Genomic DNA, 26,311 nt, shown 5'->3' on the forward strand with positions numbered 1-26,311 from the left:
GAGTCTTCCTCTAATCCTGATGCCCTATTCTTCTTTTCTCTGCTTGCTTGTTTAATCTCTTTTATATCTCTAAAGAGATTGACGCAGATACACCCTATACTAATCCTACCTTCTTAATACAACAAAGACAGCCCATTCCCAGCTGAGATTATAATCACAGGTATAGAGGTTAGGATTACAACACACTTTTGGGGGGACACAATTCAATCTATAACAGATACTGAGTACTATCATTCTGTCTTTTGTAAGTATATTTTCATGGACTCCAGAAAATTTAAACTGTGCAAAGATACACTAGAGTGATTATTGGTAGTTCCTTAAAGTAGAAAATATTAGGAAATACATCAGTAATTAAATATTTATTTCACTAATTCACAAAATACCAGATGTTCTCTAAGAAAAAACCATTCTCAATGCTAAGTTAAATGAAAATGCGTTTGAAATAAATTTCATATTATTAAGGTATCATTCTCATTATCAGATAGTCTATGGATACTTACATTCATTCAATGAGATATAATTGAGACAGATTCACTGGTCCTGTGTCAAAACAAATAAATAGAATCCAAGTATTTGTATGTGTGTTTAATATACTTGCTTACTGAAGTATTTAGGAGTATACAGTGACTAACTTTAGAAAATGAAGTATCATTATGTTATGTATGGACTCTGAGCAAATTCTATAATGCAGTGGAGGACCAAAGTATGAAATGTTAACATATTAGCTACTTCAACCAAGTGATTATGAAACCTCAGGATACTTTCAGGTTCTGACCAAATTAATCTCAGATTTCTTTTTACAAGAACCTCAGCTATGTTTGGATCTAACATTTGTGATGTGAGAATTTCTAAGAAATACTTACAGATGGGAGCTGTAGGCAATTTTGATAGCTGTGTATTATGTAAGGAAGGAATGTATGCTCACTGCAAAAACTAAATTTAAAAGTACCAGAAAATAGAAAGAAAAAACATACCAACTATATATCCACCACCCAGATGTAATCCTTTTGGGGTATATCCTTCTATACTCTTTTCCCCAACATATTTCTTTAGATTAAGTTATGTAACCCTTATCCACAGACTGTGTCAGTCTGTGGATAAAAATGAAATTATATTAAGATTAATCTCCAAATTACATTAACCTTTGTCTTTTTTTATTTTCTAATATATACTCCTTTAAATTCTCATACAAATATTTATGATTTTTATGAAATCACATCTAGCACTCTTTTGCTTAATTATTTCTGGCTTTGATGTCATCTTTGGAAAGAATACCTCCATCTCAAACACTGATTATTCTTATACTTCAAGGGTTTTAATCCATCTAGAATTTATTTTCCTATAAAATATGATAGAAATATAACTTTATTTTTTACTGATGGTGAGCCACTTGTCTCAACATGATTTATTGATTAATTCATCCTTTTCTTCACTGATTTAAATGACTTCTTTATCACATACTGATTTCCCACTTACATTGAGTCCACCGTTTGTATATCCTTTATATTGTTTAATCTGTCCATCCCTGTGCCAATGTCATTCTCATTTAATCCCTATAGCTTTTTAATATAATATTCCATAAGACAAGAGCCGTCATTATTCTTCTTTTGAAAAATTGTCTTAGCTTTTTACTCCATGGAAACCATTATTTATATTTATTGTTTTTATAATGGGACTTGTGATAACGTGAGTTTTTTTAAAAAATAAATCAGCTATTTATTATAGGAGAAGACACTGAATTTTATATTCCCTTTCCCCCCTTGGTTAAATTGCCAGAGATTTGTCTATTTTTTTGGTCTGTTTAAAGTACCAGCATAGAGTTGGCACTCAGCATATAGTGTGGAGTGAAATTCTTTGGGGCTGCCACATTTATAAGTGTTTGTATGACAAAGTCAGCACTGTCAGAATCAAATTGCTAATACCACATCTTCAATAAATAAGCTGCCTTTGAACTATTTATTCATGAGCAGGGAACCCTGAGTAGAATTTTCTTCCAATCCAAGCTATGCAAGCTATGAAACCTGTCATTTTATTTTAAAGACCACAGCCTTTTCTTTCTGGAGGACTGAATAAAGACATCAGAGACTGACTTGTGACCCTGCGAAATATTTATTATCAAACCACCAAGGTCATTTGCTGAATATCCCAAAGGTGTCAGGAGCCTTGTTGCAAAAATATTACAGTTACTTTTACTATTTTTTTTTTTTTTAGTATTTTAAACCTTTAGCACTAATTTTAGACTTTACTTCATTATGAATATGTGTGAAAGGCCAAGTTCAAATTTTAAAATATTGAACAGATAGACAAGGTACACAATGTAAGGAAACTTTATGTCTCAGTTTTTTTCCCCCATCACATCTCCCCTGGCCCTGTAAAAAGAGCTTGGGTAGAAGCTAAAAGTTGGATTCTCCTGTCCAAAGTCTTAGGTCTGCTTCTCTGTTTATGGACGGAAGCATGCAATAAAATCTCAAGACCAAACCAAGATTTTATTGAGAATGATAGGGAGGAAGGGAAGAATTAGTAGGGGAAAGGATAGGGACAGAGGGAATGAATGACAGGGAACAGAGAAAACTATTGCCCTATCTCAAGTTTAGTTCATTTTCTATTAGAAAATAGAATTTAGCCAGATTCCAGCCATCATCCATTGACCCAGCCAGTGTCACCTTCATCCAGATTCCAGGTGAATAAAAGATTTAGAATCACAAGTAAAATAATAAGACATTACAGGAGTTAGGATTTCAACACATATTTTGGGGGGATAAAAGTCAATTCTTAACAATGCTCAAATTGATGTCTCTAGTCATGATGCTTCCTGAATCCCAGACCCCTATATTCAACTACTTCGCTGATATTTCCACTTAGATAGAGGTCCTTTCTATTTATGTTGTTGTTAGGTGCCGTCGAGTCGATTTCAACTCACAGGGACCCCAAGTGACAGAGTAGAGCTGCCCCATAGGGTTTCCTAGGCTGTAATCTTTAAGCAAGTAGATCGTCAGATCTTTCTCCAGCAACACTGCTGGTGGGTTAGAACCACCAACCTTCTGGTTAGCAGCCGAGTGCTTAACTGTTTCACCACCAGGGCTCCTTTTTCCGTTTATATGCCTCTCATATTTAACATACCCAAAATGGAAGTTTTGATTTCTTTTCTCTTCTAGTACCTGTTCTTCCTGTAGTCTTCCTCATCTCCAGTGAATGGTACCATCATCCACGATTTTGCTGAAACCAAATAGCTGTATGGCACCTTTAATTCCACCCTTTTTCTCACACCCACATCTAATCTATTGGCAAGCCACGTTGACTCTACCTCTAAAATACCTTGTATGTTTTTCGTTTCATGTCCTCTGTCACTTGAGCCTTGCAGTAGACTCCTATCACTTGTGTTTTGTAATCCTGCCCCCTGCAATCTGTTCTCCTTCCTACTCTGCTTAGAACAAACTCCAAACCCCTTAATAAAGCTGCAGCATTCTGCCTAATCTGGTCCCTGCCTTCCTGCATCTTCAGCTTATTCTTACCCTCGTTCTCCTGTTATGGTCCAGCCACACAGGCTTTCTTTCTGATCTTCAAACACATACAACTCTGTCCCTCTCCACGCTGTCGAATTTGTCAGTCCATCTGCCTGGAATGTTCCTCCCTAGATCTCAGTGCAGTTAGGTCCCTTCTCCCTGAGACCTCAGCTCAAATGTCAAGTCCTCAGAGAGACCTATTCCACCTCAAGTGGCCTTCCTCAGGCCTTCTCTTTCACATCATTCTGTTCATCTCCTGCTGTGCATTTGTCATAGTCTGAATTTATCCTATTCTCTTACTTATTGGAATGAAGGCTCTGTGGAAGTAGGGACTTGCCTGTCTCCTAGAGCTGTGCCTTCACAGCCTAGCCTAGCACCTGGCATGAAATGAATGGATGGGGACGTCACCGTCCCTGAGGTGGGAGCCCAGGAGGAGAGACAGGTTTGCAAGAAGGTGGGGAATTCTGTGGAGTTTGAACAGCCTGTGGGAAAGCTCATGGACTCTTTAGGCATTTGGGTAGTCACTGGTTTAATGTTGTGCCACTCAAATTGTGGCCCTCGGAACAGCAGTATCAACAATGGTATCACTTGGGAGCTCGTTAAAATTCAGATTCTCAGCCGCTATCCCAAACTCAAGGAGCCCTGGTGACAAAATGGTTAAGTACTTGGTAGTTAACCAAAAGGTCAATGATTGGAACCCACCAGCTGCACCATGGAAGAAAAGACATGACTATCTGTTCCTGTAAAGATTACAGCCTAGGAAACCCTACAGGGCAGTTCTACTCTGTCCTACAGGGTTGCTATGAGTTGGAATCGGCTTGACAGCACACAACAACAACCCCAGAGTTACAGAATCAGAATCTCCCTGGGTGGGGCTCTGGAATCTGTATTTTAGCAAGTTCTTCTGCTGATCGTTATTCACAATGAAGTTTGAAAGCTCCATTCTGGTTTTGCTTCCTAAGGCTGGATAAGCCCATAGAGCAAGAAGCAGACTTATTTTAGGAACTCTCTCTGTCCTGCTTTCAGAGCCCCTGTTTGGGCAGCCGCCAGCTGTCTGCTCTGTGTCCTTGTCCTGACTCCTCACAGTTGCATCCATTTAGCAAATGTGAAGTTTTGACAGTTCTTAGCACCTGTAAGCTCTGATACTTTTTTTTTTTTTTTGGATGTATGTAATTTGGAGAATGAGGACAAAAAAGAAAACTTGGTTTTCAGTTTTCATTTCTACTGAGCTCTGCTTGTCACCAAATTCTGAAACACTCAGGCAGCCTATAAGGGTCAGGACAGTAGCAGGGGAACCAGTGCTTTTGATGGGCATGCGTGGTGCGCGTGAGTGTGGTTGTACCCAAGGGCCCAGCAAGGTCAATCCTCAGCAAGGACACCAAGGGATCTGGAGTGGGTTGAGGAAGCCTTTGGAGGTCAGTGTATTTGAATTGATAGTCCCCCCTGACAACATTACCTTTTGGGCGAAGTGTAAAATGTCTTGTAATTTTTTTTCCAATGTCAAAACACCTTTGTGAAACAGACTTCCTTGAGACCACACCCACTATCTTTTTCTGTTAGACCCTCTCTTCCTGTTGGGGACATTTTGGGTAAAGTCACTGCCTTGTCAATAGAAGAGACAGAGGTACTGACCAATGGCTGGGGCTTAATTAGCCAGAAATGAGTCGGGGAGACCCTTCACTTGGCTGCATGAGGCACTGTGTGAAGAAGAGCAGAGAACGCTTCTCAGGAAGCCCTGGCTGCAGAGTATTCCTGCCAGGGCCAAGGAGGCCGGAACTGTCTGTGGCTACCTGTCCAGAAGGGCCACACCCCAACACAGGGGCTACTAGGATAATCTGTCTCCAGTTATCCTAAAGAGGTTTTTTTTTTTTCCCCTTCTATGGCTTGAATCAGGTTAATGCCATACATTTTTGCGCAGTAAGTACCCTGAAACTGTGACAACCCCTCCAATAAGTAGAGTGAAATCAAGAATTTCTCAATTCAGTCATTCATTTTCTAGGACTAGGCTAGGTGCTACGATGAAATGCCAAGATGAGTAAAATATAATTCCAGCCTTGGGGGAGCTGGATGTCTAGAGGGGGAACAGATGCAAAAAGAAATAATTCTAGAACGGTGTAAAGGATGCAGCACTGTATGTCTTTGCTATAGGAGACAGATCAGCAGGGAGCCCCTGATCGGGTAAGAGGCTTCTGGAGGGCGGAGGAAGGCTTTCCAGGGTGGCATTTCACCTGCCTTTTCTCAGATGAAAGGAGAGGCTGAGGGAATAGAGGAACAACAATAATAAACATTTCTACAGGACCAAGTATATGTCAGATAATTTTAGTGTGTAAACTCACTGAATCCTCATGACAACCTCTGAGACAGGCTCTGTGGTCATCTCCGTTTTAGAGATGAGGATACTGAAGCTTAATGAGGTCAATTTAAGGAGCCTGTTCAATGTCTCACAGATAATAGATGAAAGAAGTGGAAGCAACACCCGTGCAAGTTGGCCCCAGAGTCCATCCTCTTAACTGCTGTTCAAGACTGCCTCTCGCAGTGTGCAGGCATGATCTGCTTGGGGAATTCAAGTGGCTTGAGTGGAGAGCAGTGGTTCTAATTTTTTTTCTTCTGTAGCTGTTTTAGGAAGAGCAGCCAATTCACCCCACCCATTCCCACTTTCTGATGGAAAAGAATCGTTATGGTTCAACATAAACTGTACTGGAAGTTTTACACATGATTTTATAGTATAAAACAAGGTCCTATAAGCTTAAAAAGCCCAATATTTTTTACATTTACTTTGGTGATAGTGGCAAATGATTTATACAGAACACATTTCCAGGCAACACAGTACCAATGGCATGTAATTGTATAAGCATATTGGGGTCGGCTGGGGCGGGGTTTCGGGTTTACAACCACTTTAGCAGTATCGTTAGGGATCATTTATATATGAACAAACTTTTGTCTTTACGTCTAATTAATGAAAAATCTGTAAGTCAAGTGCTATAAATATGCTTCCCTATGCTCTGTAATGGAAACGCTGGTGGCGTAGTGGTTAAGCACTGCGGCTGCTAACCAAGAGGTCGGCAGTTCGAATCCTCCAGGTGCTCCTTGGAAGCTCTATGGGGCAGTTCTACTCTGTCCTATAGGGTCGATATGAGTCGGAATCGACTCGACGGCAGCAGGTTTGTTTTTTGGGGATGCTCTGTAATAGTAACCAAAAAGACGTCCACAAACAATGATTTATAATTAAAAAGCAAGAGTAACACTAAAGAAAACCAAAGCTACCTGGGCATCAGGTTGATAATGCATTGCTACTTAAGGGTCCTTCCTGGAATGTAGGAATTCTGGATGTGGGGGCTTGCTCCTATGATCCAACAGGCCTCTGCAGTGCAGAATGCCTGCCAGACTTCTCAGTAGGGTGGTGTATCAGAAGCATTAGTGTATTCTAACTTATTATTACTAAAATGTTGGTAATTTTTAGTAATTACCATTTTATAGTTTCATGATAACTAACCCTTTACCCTAGGCACAAATGAAAGTCTGTGGTATTACACATCCTTCACTCATAAGAGCTACAGAAAAGACTTTGGTGAGTAGGAATTTTGGTCCATAATGTTAGACACAGGTCTCACTTTCTTATTTCTGCAAATTAAATTTTCTGTGAGTCGGGATTGACTTGACAACAAGGAGTTTGGTTTTGGGTTTTGAAGCCAATTATGCCTTTTATGCATGTGAAAGCTGAACATGAAAAAGGAAGACAGAAGAAAAATTGATGCTTTTGAATTGTGGTATTGGCAAAGAATACTGAATATATTATGGACTGCCAGAGGAACGAGCACATCAGTCTTAGAAGAAATAAAACCAGAATGCTCCTTAGAAGTGCAGATGCGAAGCCTTCAGCTAGTTTACTTTAGACACGTCATCAAGAAAGACCAATCACTAGAAAAGGACATCATATTTGATAAAGTGGAGGATCAGTGAAGGCAAGGAAAGCCCTCAGCAAGATGGATTGGCACAGTGGCTGAAACAACAGATGCAAACATCGATGATCATGAAGATGACGCAGGACCAGGCAATGTTTCATTCTGTTATATATGAGGTCACTGTGAGTTGGAGTCAACTTGACCACCACTAACAACATTAACAAGCCTGCATTCCCTGGCTAGAGAAAAATTCAGCTATAATCATTATGAGAGTTTCCTTTCCTCTACCTTGGTCACCTACTTAATGAGTTCCAACAAAATTCCACTTAGAGGTGATGCCAGGGAATCTGGTGCTTACTGTGTTGGCCACCACCTTCACAATTATTATTCCTGCTGTTCCTTCAGTTGCCCACTGTTGCTGGAAAGAATTGCTGATATGCCCAACTGCTGGCAGACTCGGCAGTGCTTCCTCACAGTGGTTCGTTCCCTGGACCACTGATCCATCCACAGGGACTCTCACTGATTTCCAGGCATAATGTGCAGAGTCCAGCCTCAAAAGACATACAGCAGCTGCCATCTACTGTCTTGAGGCCATGTATGTGGAAACTCAAATCAAATCAAAATTCTACTCTATCTATGCCTTCACTCTTTATTTTAGGGAGTTTCAATATGCCTTTCTCTTGAACTGTTTTTATCTCCCCTCTCAAAGCAGCAACCATGCTGTTCCCTCTCCTGCAATGACCTGAAACCCAAAAAAACTTTATATTCCACTCAAAATATATTAATCCGCTGACACATGCGGTGTGTGTAATTTTAAAAATGTGGAAACCACTGCTGAGGACAGTTGGGAGCCATTAAAAAGGCTTTAAGAAGAGGCATGACATAGATTAATATTTTTAAAAAGAACACTTTAATATGGACTGGATATTAGGTGATCTTAAGAAGTTTTGTAATGGAACTGTGGTTTTACAGAAAAAAAAGTCCTTGTTTTTTAGAGATTCATACTGAAGCATTTATGGGCAAAATAGCATGGTGTTTGTTATTTACTTTAAAATGGTTTGCTGGAAAAACTTAGATGGGGAAATATGGCAAAATATTTATAATTATTAAATCTAGATGAGGTCACGTAAAATGGCTTGCTGGCAGCTTCGTCAGACCTCCCTGTCTAACTTCACAGGGGAGAAGGAGAATCAAGATCAACAGCCCAAGACTGATTCCTGTGAGGTGGAGGTCAGACATGCCTCCTCTCTCCAACCTTTTCACCAATTCTGACAGCATCCATTCCTCCATGGCACTCTCTACTTCTCTGCTGGGTTTGATAATTCATTGCAAGGGCCACATAAAACTCACAAACTATACCTACAGTTATGGTGTTTATTAGGGAAGTAACAGGTTACAATTTAGGGTACAGTTCTTTGATCAAGACAGCCTCTTTTCAGTCATATCCTCAAGCAGGCCTCTATCTGGCCTTTGGCCCCTCAGCCCCTTGGCCCAGCCTCTGTCCTCCTCGGGCAATTTTTACAATGCTTTTTAGCTCTACCAACAAGTGCCTGAGGGCACCCCACCTCTGCCAGCAAGCCTCCTGCCCAGAGCCACTCAGCTCTCTTGCTCCATGGTTCAGCAAGCCTAGCTCCAATGCTGCAGAGCCTCCACCTGAAGGCTCTCAGCCCTCTCACTTTGTGTTTCGGTGCACCTATTATAACTGCCTTACTCCACGGTCAGGAAGCCGACTCACTGTCTTGCGCTGGTCTCCTGGTTCTCTTGCTTCTGCTTTTGCTGCTTCTCGCCACCTCTTGCCATCTCTGGTGTTATAGCTCTCTCTCTGTCTCCTGGGTCTAAGAGATTCTCAGCACAGGGGCCCCAAGTCCAAAGAATGCATTTCATTCCTGTCTCTCTTTTCTTGGTGATGGTGAGGTCCCCCCTTTCAGCCTTGGGAATGGCTTATTTTAAACCTAGAGGGATGGCAAAACTGACTAATCCCCTCATTAGGGTTCTATACACCTTCTTTGCATGGTCCTACCCAGTCATTTGGTGGGAGTTACAAGACTGTGGTGAGAAAGGCCATTATAAAAGCAATCCATCGCACCGTAGGTCATATGGGCATTCATTACACAGTTTCTTCTTTTTCTGTATATTTTCACTTTTTCAGTAGTAGAAAACACAGAAATAAATCCCTGTGGTGGTTCTCTGAAAGTTGGGCTGGAGGGAAATAGGGACCCAAATTAGGGAGGAGGTGATGGCAGTGACCCAGGTGAGCAACGATGAGGGGCGGGGCTAAAATGGTGGCACTGTGGATGAAGAGGAGGGCATAGACTGAAAGATATCATCCTCTCTCTTCTCTTTCCCACATTCTCACAGTCGAAAGTGCTTCGGGAAAAATGGCTGCTGCAGGGTATGCCCGCGGGAACTGCTGAAGAGGAGGAAGCCAGGAGGCGGCAGTCTGAGGAGGATGAGTTCAGAGTCAAGCAACTTGAAGATAACATTCAGAGGTAGGAGGGACAGCGTATTGTGGTGTGAAAGTGGAGTAACCACATCTCACTTCTAGGGGGCCTTTCTCAATGCCATCACCTTTTCCTGGTGCTTTAGAATTACGCTCTTAAACAGCACATTGAATATCACTGAAACTTTTCTAGAAGACCCAGAGTTATGACTCTCAATACCAATCACTGTATTGGGCTGTGATACAGCACAGCTATGTTGTCACGGGACAACTAGGTGTGTAAGCAGCTTGTCTCTTCATTTAATGCCCCATTGTCAGCTCTTGTATCAGCTTTTGTCTTTTTCCTCTTTTGAGTCAGGCTGTTAGCTTTTATTGGTGTTGTAGTAGTTTTGTTCTCTAATTTCTGTATCTGATCTATTTTGAAATGAGAAGACTGTTGTCAAGGGTCTTAGAATTGAAATGAAGAACACAAAAGTACTGAGTGAGGGCCAGAGAGGACACTCCTGTGAATTATGTGCCTTGCCCTCTAGAAATTAACTGCTTTGTCTGCAGGTCAAACAGGTTTGAACAGTTGAGTCTGGAAGATAAGTGGCCTCCCTGTGGCAAGTGGCTGACCATGCTCATAGAGTTCGTACTTGTGAACTGTAGTTATCAGGGGTTCCAGCACACCTAGCCAGAGAGGGGAAGGAGGTGGTAAGTGTGGGTGCCTTTGGACCAATCTCCTCCTCCACCCCACCTACCAAATCCTGCCTGAAATGCACCCTGGGAGCTTCATCTTGAGGTTATGAGCACTTTTAAGGTACAAAGGGCAATGGCTAATAGCCATCTATACCCAAGAGCAAATACGAACTCTGAGCGCACCTAGGGGACTCCAATAGTGGAAAAGCAGGACACCAAAGGGAAAAGTGAGCAGACTGTGAGCTCCAAAGGTGTACTTCAGCTCACATCCTTGCCTTGCTTGGGCCCTAATGGCCTTTAGAGAGCTCTCAGAGCAGCTTGGTAAAACTTTACTTATAGAGGAAACCAGCCAAGAAAAAGTGTGTGTGTGTGCGTGCATATGCATACATATGCAAATACACACATGTATATACATATATGCGTGGGTGTGTGATATACACACACAAAAAAAACACTCTTTCTTAAAATACGAAGGGTAAAGACTACACTGTTCTCAGCTGCTAACCAAAAGGTTGAAAGTTTGAATCCACGAGCCGCTCCTTGGCAACCTTCTGGGGCAGTTCTACTCTGTCTTCTAGGGTAGCTGTGAGTTCGAATTGACTCAAAGGCAATCAGTTTGTTTTTGTTTTTTGGTATGTGTATGTGGGTGTGTGAGACATTGGAAGGAGAACATTGTAATCCTATAAATACTAAAGTCAAGCTTGTGAGAACAGATACTTCCAGGGTAACAGAAAGAAGGAAAGGATAGGACTTCTTGTTAGAAGCCCAGAAGATAGAAAGGGATGGGTCAGGATGAAGAAGCTCAGAGTGCTGAGCCTCAGAGGTTTCCTTTTCTCAGAAGTAGCTCAGCTTGCTGTGTGTTAGATAAGAGGCGGGAGCCAAGGATTACTGGAAATGTTGACAGCAAATGGGAGAGGAAAAGACAGCTTTGCAACGTGGTTTTATAGAAAATTTGTTTTTAGGTCTCAAAGTGGAAATGCCTGGTTGCTTTCAGCTGTAGTGACAGTTGACACTATTCCTTTCTTACTGGTTTTACACAATCATAACAGATGTGTCTGGCACAAAGCCAAATCTCCATGAACTCTTCGTTGAATGAAAGAAATGGGATCGGGTATACCGTGCTCCTGGGGAGCCCTGCAATGCAGAGGAGGCCTGGGACATTAATTTCCACCCCGACTTGGCAAAATCCTAGAAACCACGTGGCCTGGGCACAGTCCATTCCTATCGGGAATTGCGGTTCAAGTTCAGGGTTGCCCAGTGATGAACTGCTGAGGAGTTCCAGACAGGAGTAGAGAAACCAATGTGAAAATTCCAGGACCCCTCTGGGGTGGGTTGATTGGAGGGAGACAGTGTACTCACTGGTGGCAGACAGCTTGATTCAAAAATAATTTTTATAAAACCTGGATATCTTTTCTTACCGAGCCTGACGTCCGCATTCACTTCAATAGATGTTATTATAGACAGAGAACAGCAAGGATTTGGAAAATAGAGTAAAATTAGCTATATGATCTCTTTTGTTTTTCTTAGATGGCATTGGGAAACGTGATTTTCCAATCAAATTGGCAGCTTTATCTTGGCTTGAATACAAATATCTTGTTATTGTGGCCTAATAGGTGGTAACTCACCTGCAAGATAAGCCATTACACATAGTGGGAGAGTCTTGAGACGCAGCTTTGGCTGCATAGACTATCAGAGTGAGATGTCAAAGTTCGGGGCTGGGTTATAGTTCGTTCAGTTAGGCATAACTATACTCAGAAGAAAAAAAAAGAAAATCTCTTTTTATCTTCTGAGACAACAGAATAAAGAGCTGGCTTAATTTATGCAAGTATTCCCTCTGAGCCCATTTAAGGTACAAATATGCCCATGTTGGAAGAAAGAAGTCTGAATAGCCCAAAGTGATAGAGGAGTACACAGGCTGGAATTCAGGGGACATTTCCTTCTGCCCCAGGCATGGCTTTGGCCATCTTGCTGGGGGACAGGCTGTGTTCCTTGGAGCTGCTTTCTGTGGGAGTGGGGCTGCCAAGGGTGCCATTTCCTCCTCAGGGCCTCCCGAGGGAGTGAGTTTCTACTTATTCTGAAAGTCACTTTCTGCTTCCCTTCACCTTACTCTCATCTTCTCTACCAGTATGTTTAGCATCTTTAAGCTTCAGTCCCATGGGAAGGAAGAAGTTGCTCTCTCCCTCCTCCCCAAAGGATACTCAGCAGGCACCCAAGCAAGTTTCCTGTAGTCCAGGATGTCACTTGAATAGCTCTAAAGACTTATTGTAAACATAAGCATCCTACAGTGTTACACGGTCTGTGAGGATTGGCTGGGTGGCTCTGCTAACTCAGGCTGAGCTGAGGCTGAGTGGCCCTAAGCTGTAAGTTGGATCGAGTCTGCTCTTATTCTCCCTGGACTAAGGACCTAGCCAGGACATTTTCTTCTTATGGCAATGACAGATGTACAAGCAGGCAGAGCAGAAATACGGTCTAGGCTCGGAACTACCCAGAGGCCTTTAGCCAAAGCAAATCCCATTGCCAAGGCCAAAATCAATAGGAGGAGACACGCTCAACCGTTAGTAGAAAAAACGCCAGAGTTAGGTGGCAAAGAGCACAGATACAGGGAGGAGCGAAGAATGGGGGCTAATAATTCAGCCTTCCGGAAACATGATTGTTGAATTGAAAACTGCAAGGGAGATACTGACCAGCATTAGGGAAACTGCAGAAATGCAAATTAATGAGAAAAAAAAAGACAGTCTAAAAAAACTCATGCATTCAAAGGGAAAGTGAAAAAAATAACAGAAAATATGTGTGACTTGGAGATCAAATTCAGGATCTGATCTTCATATGATAGGAATTCCAGAAAGTGTCAGAAGCTCTAAAGAAAGCTTTCTTCATTTGAAGTAAGACACTAATCTGTAGATTTTTAGATTTGTACTCCACTAGTCTAAGTCATTCCCTGGCAATAATTAGATTTTTCTAGGTAGATATGTGAACTATTTTCAAACTATAAAATATATTAGTACAGTAGTGCCCTGGAGGTATTCTAGTTCCTATTGGTTAACCAATAACAGCTTAAAGAAACCGAAGGAGGAATAAAGAATTGTAATCAAAGAACAGAGAGAATTCCTACAAGGAAAGACTTAGGGAACTCTGGGTTAGTTAGTTTAGAAAAGGAAAAGATAATAGCAACCTAACTCAGAGCTACAGGGGTATAGGCTTTAGACAAAGACTTCATTCTTTATGCCTGGACAGTTCCGTAAATGATCAATGGACTTCAAATAAAGCTTGAGAAATTGCACTTAGACATATGTCTATTTCCGTAGACAGCCTTAAGAAGAATATAAGCACCTTTCTATCTGATCCTAAGATCCTTACAGTGCTGTAGGATTCCCAGGCCTCATTCCAGGAAATTCAGTTCAGTGGCCCAGATGAGGAGCCCTGGAATCTTTGTTTTTTAAAGGGTGCTCCATATAAATCTATTGTACAGTCAGGTTCAAGAACTATTGCTGTAAATGGAGAAAGGATAGACCATAAGTGAAATCCCATTTTAATATCTAGAAACCTCCAAAGAGAAGTAAGAATAGTGTTTATAAGAAAACTGATTTCACACAACTGGTAAAGAAGAACAACCATTACCTTTGATTTCAGATTGATTTTAAGCCTTAGTGCTTTGCCTCAAGGAAATTTGAAATCTGCTTTGGGGAGTAGCTCTGGCATAGAGTTAGGTTTTCTCCTTCATAGCCCTACAGTGGAGCCAAGCTTTCAACTGAACTTGATTAGAAACAGCCTTGGTTTTTTTTTTTTTTTTTTGGTTTACCAGACTAAAAATAATACAGGTCAGGAAAGCTCACTACTTTCCCAACGGCCAGAAAATTCTACTATTTCCTAAAGATTTCTGGCTGAAATTAAGAGTGATATGGCCTTGAAATGACTACGTCACAGTGGTTGGAAAGGGAGAAGAAAACTTGCTTGCTACAGTGGAGAAGTAGATTGTCATTCTTTTGGACGGCTTTTCCCTGGATAATGTCAGCATGGTCATCTGTTGATTATATTCTTGGCTCACTAGAAACTAGAGATGAAATAGGCCAAATAAGGTTGGATGTTGAAAGCAAAATCTGTACATATTTCTTTTTTGAAAGTTAGAATGTCGTATATTTTGTATGTTTTCTTTCCCTTTGGGAGTACCATATTAAGAAAGCCTAAGGGAGAGGGTAGAGGGGGTTAGAAGCTGGAGAAATGGACACAAAAAGAGAGAGTAGAGGGAGGAAGCAGGCTGTCTCATTAGGGGGAGAGCAATTGGGAGTATGTAGCAAGGTATATATAACTTTTTGTGTGAGAGACTGACTTGATTTGTAAACTTTCACTTAAAACACAATAAAAATTAAAAAAAAGAAAGCCTAAGGGACTTGTTTCTGGCTTGGGTCCATTGTCAACCATTGTCTTTGCCGTTTCTGTATGTGTTGGGTCCCTGAGGACCATACCTGGGCCTCACGCTGATGCTCTTGGAAAGATGAGATAGTTTGACCCACAATTAGCTCTGTCCACCTCACGGCTGCTCCGATCAACAAGTCTTGTTGCATTTTGCCACTTAGGATTCTCTTTCTAATTCCATCAAATATTATTCAAGTTTTTGAAATACATATTCATAATTTTCTTTGATTAGTGAGAAATATAGAGAAAATTTGCCCCCCTCCCTTTAGAATTACCCCAGTGAAGATGAGAAACATCACGGAGTATTAAATGAAAGTGGAACAAGCAGTTGCAAAGCCAGGGTGTTAATTCTAGCTCTGCTGATAATTTCCTGTGTGGCCTTGGGCAAATCCCTCACTCTCTCTGACCTCAGTTTCCCCACCTCTTCAGTGAGAATTCTCTCAGGCCCTTCCAGCTCTGGTATTTTGAGATTTTCTGATTTGGCGGGGGGGTGGGAGGGAGGTGGCTGTAGAGCCCTTTTCTGAACAAACAAACCTGTGTAGAGAAATGTCACTGTTTTGGAAGGAAGTGGTTTTAGAGGTGGGTCAGAATTGGAGGAAGAGGTTAATTTCTGAGGAAACAAAAGCCCCACATATGAGTAACTGATACATCACAGAAATGACTAATTCATCTGTACAACTGTCATTTCTAAAGTATATCATATCAAATATTCATTGAATAAAATGTTGAAGTCCTAGTGGCTAACCCATGGTCCGTGATAGGTCCATGTAACTTTTTAAAAAGAAAATCCAAGATGCAAGTGAACTGGTCCATTTCTGTTTCTGACCTGAGATTCTCTGAGTGCTTCTGCTGGTCTCTGGCGGATAGCAGGATTCACTTTATTTTCCACATTCTTAAGAGGACCAAAGCAGAAGACTGGAAATATCGGGCATAAACATGTGTATGTTATGCTTTTGAATTCTGGCAACCAAAATAATGACAGTCACCCACAAATAACTGTTTCAGAAAAAGCAACCACAGAAATGTTCACTGAAATCACACAGAACACTTGCTTGGGATTCATTGTCTTCTCCGTCCTTGCTATTTTTGATTCTGGGATGCACTGTTCTTTCACAGCAGGGAGGGGAGCTCTCCACATTGACACCCCACATGTGTACATTCCCAGCCTGGTTCCCGGCCCCACACAGCCACATTCACCAATGCAGCCCTGTTTTCTTTTTATGTCACCGAAATAGACCTAATACCATGATAATATCATCTATATTTGTTGATATCTTACTCTGCTGCGGGTTCTGGCCCAGTTCTTTTTGCCTTCATTTAATTCATTAATTTTCTCACTTAATCCTCATAACACTCCCATGAGGTAGTGAGGATGATGATGCCAACAGTACAGTTGGGAAAACTGAGGCTTAGGGGGTGAAGTAACTTGCCCAAAATAACCCAGTTAATAAGTGAAAGAGCAAGGATTTGAACTCGGCTCTGCCTGAACACCAAAGCATATTCTCCAAATCCCAATAAAAGTTGTTGTTGTTATTTTAAGCTAAAACGTTATGAGAGCTATGATATTCCGTGAAACACACTCATGATGGAGAAGGGTGGACAGGTAACGTGCTCCTATCAGATGAACTCCCATGAATGCTTCTTCTCAAAGCAGTGTAGCAATGCACGAAGATCCAGGAGGTGCTGGGCTTCAACCCATTTTGAGTGGCCCTCAGGTTATTTCAGGAAGTACAGTTTTTATTTTGGACTTGGCTACCTTCTTTCTCTTTCCAAAGCTCTTTGCTCCCAACTGCACTTTGTTGGCTTTATCTCAGCCTAAAATCTCTGCTGGAAACAGTGTTGGTTATCTAAAGGGTTCTCAGCATAGCATACTGATTAGGAACCGAGATTTCAGAGTTCACCTGACTTCGGTTTGAACCAAGGTCATTCTGCGTTCAATCTTGGCCAAGCCGTGTAACCTCTCTGGACTTGAGTTTTCCCATCTGTGCATTGAGGATAACAATATCCACCATGCATAACTGTTGTAATGAGTAGAGATAATGTACATTTGTGAACTTCCAATTACAAGACTGCACTCAGAAGGTAAGAGTAGTGCTATTGTTATTGTTTCCCATCCATTCCTTTAGAGCAGGGTTTCCCAATAGCAGTACTAATGACACTTCAGGTCAGATAATTATTTGTTGTGGGGCCTTGTCCTGTGTACTACAGGATGTTTAGCAGCATCCCTGGCCTCCACTCACTAGATGCCAGTAGCACCCCTTCCTCCCCTGGCAATGACAATCAAAAATCTCTCTACCTCTCTAGATACTTCCAAATGTCCCCTGGGAGGCAAAATTGCCCCCAGTTGAGAACTACTGCTCTAAAGCCTGGAATTACTGGTGTTAACACCATGAGGAAAATCACTCCATCAAGTAGCTTCAGAATATGCCCTAAAAAGATTTATGATGAAACAATAATGACTTTTAGTGCAGAATGACATACAGTATCTCATTTGCTTGAAAATAATGGATGTTGGGCCTGTCTCAAGCACTGAGCCGTAAAAGTGAGTTCTAAGTTAAAAGAACTGGTTGTTTGTTTACATCCAGTGCTGTACTGATTTTCAAAGACAGTGACTTTATGACAGCTCATAAAATCATAGGGCCATGGGGTGTGTGTAACTGAGATATTATCTCCATCAGCTCCTCTCTGATGCTTGGATTTGCAGTGAACCCAGTGAGTGGAGTCAGTAGGCAGTATCTCCGGGAAGGCCGAAACGGACAGGAAACTCACTTCCTCACAAAGTAACACCCAAGTCTGTATTGAAACAACTCTCATTATTACAAAGGATCCCCCCTTTTAGAATCAAAGTTATTTTCCCTGCAATTTCTGTTTACTTTCTGGTCCCTACCCTGCCCTGCCCTCCCCTCCTGGGATCACAGAAAAAGTCCCTCTTCATAACCTTGGAAATCTGGACACTGATGGTTTGTGGTCGGTTTTGAAAGGAAACAGGGAGAAAGCAATTAATGCACTCAAGCATTTTGCAGTCTTGCTTGTGTGTCTCTTAGTGGCAAAGCAGGTGATCTTACCTGATACACCCCCAGCATTGTGCCTAAGTGGGGTTTGTAAACCTCATTCTGATCTCCTTGGTATTAGTCTGATTGTAGATTGGGCTTAAAGTGTCCACAACTCTGAAAACAGTGGGAGAATGTCATTGCATACGCTGAGACCATATGAAAGCCAAATTTAGGGGATGCTTGCCCTTCACAGCCCTTGGAACAATTGCTACAATGGAAGGAATTATGCAAAGTAAACTTTCTTGGCAGCTGGTTTTAGACTTTTCTACCTATAATTGCCACGCCCCAAGTTTCCCCTCCACAAAAAGCTTTGAAAATAGTACTTTTCCAATTTAAAATCACTGTATATAGAACCTGTAATGTTCTAATCCCTCTGCCTTCTTAATGGGGCAAAAACATCAAGCCTCCTCTTCATATTTTCTTCTATGGTTTTCATGAATTGTGTACTCTGAGGGTGGTGGATCAGATGAATTCTTGGGTCCTTTCCACCCAGGGCAGCCTGTGATCTTACACTATGGAGATCTTACACTAGTGAGTCTGGTGGCAGCTTTGAAGGGCAATAGATACCCTTAGACAGGCTGATGTGACACCACCATCACCAGTCCCAGAGCCAAGTTCATCTTCTGGATGAAACCCCACTCTGTGTCCCCTCTTTTCATGGCTTAGACCCCAGAAAAGATTCTATGGGAGCTGAGGCTGCTTAATGCTCACCACTGCAAGGCCTGCCTCTACCAGCCTTCCCAGTGTCTCCTTCCCTCAGGACCAGGTCTCCAGCTCTCCAAGGTGGCAGATGGGCAATGAGATGCACAAACCGTCTCAAATCCTAGAATACCCGTTCCCTGCCAAATTCGTGCAAGGACACGAGAAGAAACACTCCTTTTCCTTCTCCCACTTCAAGAACAACTTCTGACGTCAAAGATTCCTTTAGAGCCCTTCCCCAGTGGTGTAAAATCTTAGCAGTGGGAATATCAGGCTAGGTGAGAGGAAAGGGGTATGCAATAACAGATGGGTTAGGTTCAGGACAGAATTATTAGGAGGGTTTGCCCTACTTCCTTTTTTCCTGTCCCCATTTCAAGAAACAATTTTTAACACATATTAACACCTGTTTAGTCATATGTACAGGATGAAGAATTGAGTAATGGAGGCTGCTATGGATTGAACTCTTGTTTAGAAATGACGGATCCTTCAGCCTGGATCTGGCTAAGATGGTAACCCTCATGCCACATAATATGGTAGTGCTTAAAAGCCTTTCTCCAGGCCTCCAGATTGGGATAACATTCTTTGCTTTGTCCCCCCAAAAATATGTTGAAGTCCCAAGCCCTAGTGCCTGTGAATCTGACCTTGTTTGGAAATGGGGCCTTTGAAGATGTTACCAGTTGACATGAGGCCATAGGAGAGTAGAGTGTGTCCTAACCCAATCTGAATGGTGTCCTTATAAAAGAGTAGAAGAGACACACAAAGGAAAGGCCCGTGTGAAGATAACATCTCCAAGCTGAAGAATGCCAAGAATTGCTGGGAACCATCGGAAGTTAGGAGAGAGGTGTGAACAGTGAATAGTTTCTCTCTCAGAGCCCTCAGAAGAAATTTACATGGCCAATACCCTGATTTGTACTTCTAGCCTCCGGAACCGTGAGACAATGTACATTTCTGTTGTTTAAAGCTATCCAGTTTGTGGTACTTAGATATGGTAGTCCGAGGAAACTAAGAGGCCTAAGTATGAATTACCCAGAACCGAGTGTGGAGTGATGAAACCCCTGTGCTTTCTGCTAACCAGAGGCATCTCCCACCTCCCTGTCCAGTCTTTCTTAATGGCGGAAACACTTTTTATCACCTTTGAAGTAGAATATCTATTGGAATGATATCCCCTCCAGGGATCTCGAGGTCTCAATTTTGTTCCTGCCATGTAGAAAGTCAAAGAAAAAAAGTGAATAATGTCTGAATACTGCCAGTACACAGAGAGTTATCTGTGAGGATACAGGGACACACCAGCCAGCAAAGAATGTCACACTGATTTGGAGGCCTGGAGAAAGGTTTTTAAGCGTCACCATGGTATGTGGCATGAGGGTTACCATCTTAGCCAGGTCCAGGCTGAAGGACCAGCCATCTCTAAACACGAGCCACAGTCAGGACCACTGCTGAACTACATGGCTTCTTTGTACAAATTAGACAAAGGTGCCCCTCTGAGTAGGGCGCAGTTCGACACAGGGGCCACCACTTGGAAAGGCCTCTGGCTGGACTTCAGCCCCCTTTGCTCCCTTGGCCAAGTGTCCTTGTGCAGTACCAGTCTTCACAGGCATGCCCAGTGGTCCTGCTCATCTCTTATTCTCCACTGGCCTCATTCTTGTGGGTCATTAAAGTATCCCCATTTTCCCTCTATTCTTAAATAATCTCAGGCTAGGCCTGAGGAGATGGAGATGAAGCTTTTTGTAGGCCACTGGAAAACACAGACAAGTAGCTGTCAATTATAAAATGATGGGAGAGCTCCCATCATGGGAGGGTCTATGGGAGCATATGCGGGGGTGGGTATTTAACTTTCACATTAGGGAGTTCGTTTTAAACTTCTCATAGAAGGTGATGTTTGAGGAGAATTTGGTTTTTTGAGCAATTAAACAAAGACTTATATTTTTTTCATTACATTACATTCTTAGTCTCTGACTAGAATGTAAGTTCCATGATGCAAGGGTATTATTTGTTACCCACTGTATTCTGCATGCCTAGAATAGTGCCTGGCACCTAGTAGGTTGCTTAATAAATATTTTTTAAATTCATCTCCATCAGCCTTAGGTAGTCCATAGAATTGGCATGAGGTTCTAAAGCCATCACTAACATCCCGATAGGGTAGAGAAATGTAACTAAGGACATGAGCTTGAGCCAGCATTCTACTTCCTAAGTTCAAACCCGGGATCTCCACTTGCTGGCTGTGTAACCCTTAGCCTCTCTTTACTTCTTCTACAAAAAGGAGATAGTTAGAATGAGATAACCTTTATTGGGTAGTTGTGTTTAATATATGTATAGTGCTTAGAACTGTCTAGTACTTGGTACCTAATAGGTTTTCTTTTTAGCAGAGCAATAGAAGAGTGATGTGACAATGTACAATATATAACACAAAATTGTTTGATTTTACCAGACTCCCTCTCCACTTTCAAAAACAGCTGAGAGGGATGCCACAGTCCTAAGATTACCATGCCATTTTGGAAGACAGCTGCCGTTGGGCATTCAGCGGCACCTTGGAAGCATGTGCCCTCACCACTGTGGTCCAGGGCAGAGGAGGGAAGGGAGACAGGGAACACAGGGGTGAAAGAGGAGCAGCTCCTGACTTCCTTACAAGGGTGAGAAGCAGCCTCCCACCCGTGGGGCAGCTGTCCCATTTTCACGTTCTCTCTTGCTCAATGAACAGCTCAAGTCTGTTACCCTGTGGCCTTCAGCAGGAATTCCAGGGCTGCTTTGCCTGCCCAGGACCTGCCAGCTAAGAGGATTAAAAAGAGCAACTCCAAGGGCAAAAGAAATAGGACAATATGACAGATGAATTTGAGAAGAATCCAGACCAGTTGTGCAGGCCAGGTTGAAGTGGTGAAAGGCTAGAGTTACTTCAGCAGGTTGTTAAAAAAAAAAAAAAAAAAAGGTAGCTTTGTGCTTTCAAGTTGCTTGTGAAACAAAAAAAAAAAACAAAAAGTCTGTCTAGGTTGAGTGATGTTCTGCTCAAGTCCTCAGAAGCCTTGCATCGTTTCAGAAAAATGGCTAAACCCAGTGCAATTCAAGAAGGCTCAGTAGCTGGAAAATGTGGCCTTGGTGATAGAAATGATGCCAGAGATCATATGATAGAATTTTGCAAGACCAACGACTTCTTCATTGCAACTACATTTTTTCAACAGTATGAACACTGACTAAACATGTGGAGCTCAGCAGATGGAATACACATGAATCAAATCGACTACATCTGTGGAAAGAGATGATGGAAAAGCTCAGTATCATCAGTCACAACAAGGCCAAGGACTGACTGCAAAACAGACCATCAATTGCTCATATGAAAGTTCAATTTGAAGCTGAAGAAAATTAGAACAGGTGCACTAGAGCCAAAGTACAACCTTGAGTATATCGCACCTGAATTTAGAGACCATCTCAAAAATAGATTTGACATGTTGAACACTAATGACCAAAGACCAGACAAGTTGTGAAAGGACATCATACATGAAGAAAGCAAGAGGTCATTAAAAAGATAGGAAAGAAAGGACTGAAATGGATGTCAGAAGAGACTCTGAAACTTTCTCTTGAACATTGAATAGCTAAAGCGAACGGAAGAAATGATGAAGTAAAGTAATAGAGCTGAACAGAAGATTTCAAAAGGTGGCTCAAGAAGACAAAATAAAGTATTATAATGACATGTGCAAAGACCCGGAGTTAGAAAACCAAAAGGAAAGAACGTGCTCGGCATTTCTCAAGCTGAAAGAACTGAAGAAAAAATTCAAGCCTCGAGTTACAATATTGAAAAATTCTATGGGCAAAATATTGAATGACACAGGAAGCATCAAAAGAAGATGGAGAATACACAGAGTCACTATATCAAAAAGAAGTGATCATCATTCTGTCATTTCAGGTGGCAGCATATGTTCAAGAATCAATGGTACTAGAGGATGAAGTCCAAGCTGCACTGAAGATATTGGCAAAAAACAAGGCTCCTGGAATTGATGGAATACCAGCTGAGATGTTTCAATAGATAGAGGCAGCACTGGAAATGCACACTCCGCTAGGCCAAGAAATTTGGAAGACACCTACCTGGCCAACCAGCTGGAAAAGATCCATATTTGTACCCATTCCAAGTAAAAGTGATCCAACCAAATGCAGAAATTATCGAACAATATCATTAATATCACACACAAGTAAAATTTTGCTGAAGATCATTCAAAAGTGGTTGCAGCAGTACATCAATAGAATTGTCAGAAATTCAAGCCAGATTCAGAAGGGGATGTGGAACAAGGAATATCACTGCTGATGTCAGATGGATCTTGGCTGAAAGCAGAGAATACCAGAAAGATGTTTACTTGTGTTTTATTGTCTACGCAAAGGCATTCGACTGTGTGGATCATAACAAATTACGGATAATATTGTGAAGAATGGGAATTCCATAACACTTAATTGTGCTCATAAGGAACCTGTACATAGACCAAGAGGCAGTAGTTCGAAGAGAAGGAGAGGATACTGCGTGGTTTAAAGTCAGGAAAGGTGTGCGTCAGAGTTGTATCCTTTCACCGTACTTATTCAGTCTGTATGCTGAGCAAATAACCTGAGAAGCTGGGCTATATGAAAAAGAATGGGGCATTAGGATTGGAGGAAGACTCATTAATACTTAGATGACACAACCTTGCTTGCTGAAAGCAAAGAGGACTTGAAGGGCTTACTGATGAAGATCAAAAACCACAGCCTTCGGTATGGACTACACCTCAACATAAAGAAAACAAAAATTCTCACGAATGGACCAATAAGCAACATCATGAGAAATGGAGAAAATATTAAAGTTGTCAGGGGTTTCATTTTACTTGGATCCACAATCAACACCCATGGAATTAGCAACCAAGAAATAAAAAAAACACATTGCATTGGACAAATCTGCTGCAAAAGATCTCTTTAAAGTGTTAAAAAGCAAAGATGTCACTTTAAGTACTAAGGTGCACCTGACTCAAGCCATGGTGTTTTCAATTGCCTCATATGCATGCAAAAGCTGGACAATGAATAAGGAAGACCCAAGAAGAACTGATGCCTTTGAATGACTGTGTTGGTAAAGAATATTGAATATACCACAGATTGCCAGCAGAATGAAAAAAAGTCTGTCTTGGAAGAAGTACAGCCAGAATGCTCCTTGAGCAATGATGGTGAGACTTCATCTCACATACTTTGGACATGTTAACAGGAGGAACCAGTCCTCAGAGAAGGACATCATGCCTGGTAAAGTAGAGGGTTAGTGAAAAAGAGGAAGACCCTCAACGAGATGGATTGACACAGTGGCTGCAACAGTGGACTCAAGCATAACAATGATTATGAGGATGACGTGGAACCAGGCAGTGTTTCCATTCTGTTGTATATAGGGTCGCTATGAGTCAAAACCATCTCGATGACACCTAACAAGAACAACAGTACTATTCAAAGTATGGTCTATGGACTGATGCCAGTCAGCCAACTGTTTATTACCAGTTTACAACAAGATAGGAGCAGAAATTACAAGTAAGGTGTTTTAAAACTTTAATAGCATTTGACATCACCATGGCATCCAAGCATGTGATCAGTGGACTCATCTCATTAAATAGGATACGGACTAGTTTGGGTGTTGTTCACACTTACATGGTGAGTTACATATGGCATGAGCTGAGAGCTAGCCTTGGTCTGCTGCAGACTGGAAAAACCCTTAGTCCTTGACTACAAATAGTTTGAGAAGCACTGTTAGAAACCAAGTGCCATAGAGATGAATAGGTACCCTAAGACCAAATTTGTATGTGTGCCTAAATAGTTCAAATATTGCCTTTGCCATCATTTTACAGTATTTATCTTTAGATCTAGAAAATACCTTGAGAGTCTTTAAACTAAACCCCTTGCCCAGTCCCACATATTAAAGATGAAGAAACCGAGTCTAGGACAGACCACAGGACTCTCAGAATCACGTGGCCTATAATGATCTTAATAGAACTGAACCCAGGTCCCCAATGTTCTTTCTAGGCTACTATTCTTTTCCTGTAGCTCATGCAAAAGTAAATCTCACCAAGTGACAATTTGTGACAAAAAATTCCAAATTAGTACCCTCAGAATGGTATAATTTTCTTGTGAGCAGCTGTTTCATAAACATATCTTGTATGTGTGGGTGGGGGATATCTCAGGTCTGCCATATGGGATAATCTGCTGGGCTAGGGTCTGCTCTGTTAAGCAAAAAAAAAAAAAGCGGGGGGGAATTTATGATACCACAGTTTTAATATTAGCCACACAAATGTCTTGGCTTGTGATCTTAAGAAAATCAGTTAATGTCCCAGCTGAATCTATAAATAGGAACAAGAATAAGATTTGCTGTTTCGGGGGATGTCCTAAGAATTTTTCTCAGGCTGCAAGGGGAGGACCACAGAGATGTTTTTGTCTGGGAAAACAGAAATAAAACTTGGCTCTTCACCCTTTCATACTCCCCAGGGTTAAAGAATCATCGGAGGGCTAGAAGAGACCTTTGGCAATTGGCTTGTTCAGTCCTCTGCCTTCAAGTGGGGCTACACTTAAATCATTTCTGAGTGATGCACGTTTCTCCTGTTTTGAGAGAAGGGAAGGGAGATTCTACATTCCTTTGGCTGGTACTGTCATGTGCCATTACAATATCAATGGAACAAGACGAAGAAGCGTGATAAGTCAGAGGGACATCCTCCCATCTCAAGGACACTGGCACTTCAGTAGGTTCCAAGTATGTTCTTTGTCTAGTGGAGTTAGATACAGCTCTGATAAAGGTCGTTATTAAGATGCTCCTCAGGCTTTCAAATGTCCTAACTGGAATTTTCCCCAGTCATCTTTGGCTTCACTTAGTAAACAACCCCAAATTATTTTTGCCTCTCCTTAGAAGTGAATTTCAGGCTAGATACAGAATTCCAGTAACAGGAAAATGTGGCTTAAATATTCACCACACAACCTCTTAACAGAGACACTGAGGCCAACCTAGCATCTTCTTTTGGAGGTGGTGTGGTTTAGGGTTAAGAGTAAGGTTTCTAACTGGATTTGAATCCTTGCTTCACCACTTCTTATCTGTATGGCCTCGAACTGGCTACTTAATATTTTAGGCCTTGGTTTTCTCATCTGTAAAATGGGAAAAATCATAGTATATACTTCACACGATTCTTATGAGAATCAAATGAGCTAACAACATATAAAGTGCTTGGCAAAGATGATAGCTGCTATTATCTACCATGACCTAAAACCTATGTTTTCTTCAAGCAAATGGAATGATTCTAAGCCATATTTTTTCCATTCTTATTAGAAGGGAGTGTAATGAAATTCTGAGTTATGTTCCAAATCATACTCAACTTTGTTCAATATAAAAAATGAGTACATGGAAGCGAGATGAGAAGGCAGAAAGGGACAGGAGCTGGTTGAATGGACACAGGAAATCTGGGGTGGAAAGGAGGAGTGTGCTGACACGTTATAGGAAGAGCAGCTAGGGTCACATAACAATGTGTGTATAAATTTTGTATGAGAAACTAACTTGAGCTGTAAACTTTCACTTAAAGCACAATAAAAAAAATGAGCACAGATTTACAGTTTTTTGTGGGGTGGGAATGGTTCCATATTACCATTTTAGAAATGACC

General features: G+C 41.6%; 1 protein-coding gene across 15 annotated transcripts in view; it reads left to right on the top strand.

Moving 5' to 3' along the window:
* The window catches only part of PALM2AKAP2 (PALM2 and AKAP2 fusion), a 578,232-nt gene that overhangs the window by 297,892 nt on the left and 254,029 nt on the right, over positions 1-26,311 (top strand). For all 15 annotated transcript variants that reach the window (XM_049896024.1, XM_049896006.1, XM_049896008.1 and 12 more), the window contains one exon: positions 9,764-9,894. In XM_049896024.1, the coding sequence (XP_049751981.1) occupies positions 9,764-9,894 (131 nt within the window). The remainder of the gene's footprint in view (positions 1-9,763; positions 9,895-26,311) is intronic.

Source organism: Elephas maximus, chromosome 9, assembly GCF_024166365.1.
Source record: "Elephas maximus indicus isolate mEleMax1 chromosome 9, mEleMax1 primary haplotype, whole genome shotgun sequence".
Lineage (NCBI taxonomy): Eukaryota > Metazoa > Chordata > Mammalia > Proboscidea > Elephantidae > Elephas > Elephas maximus.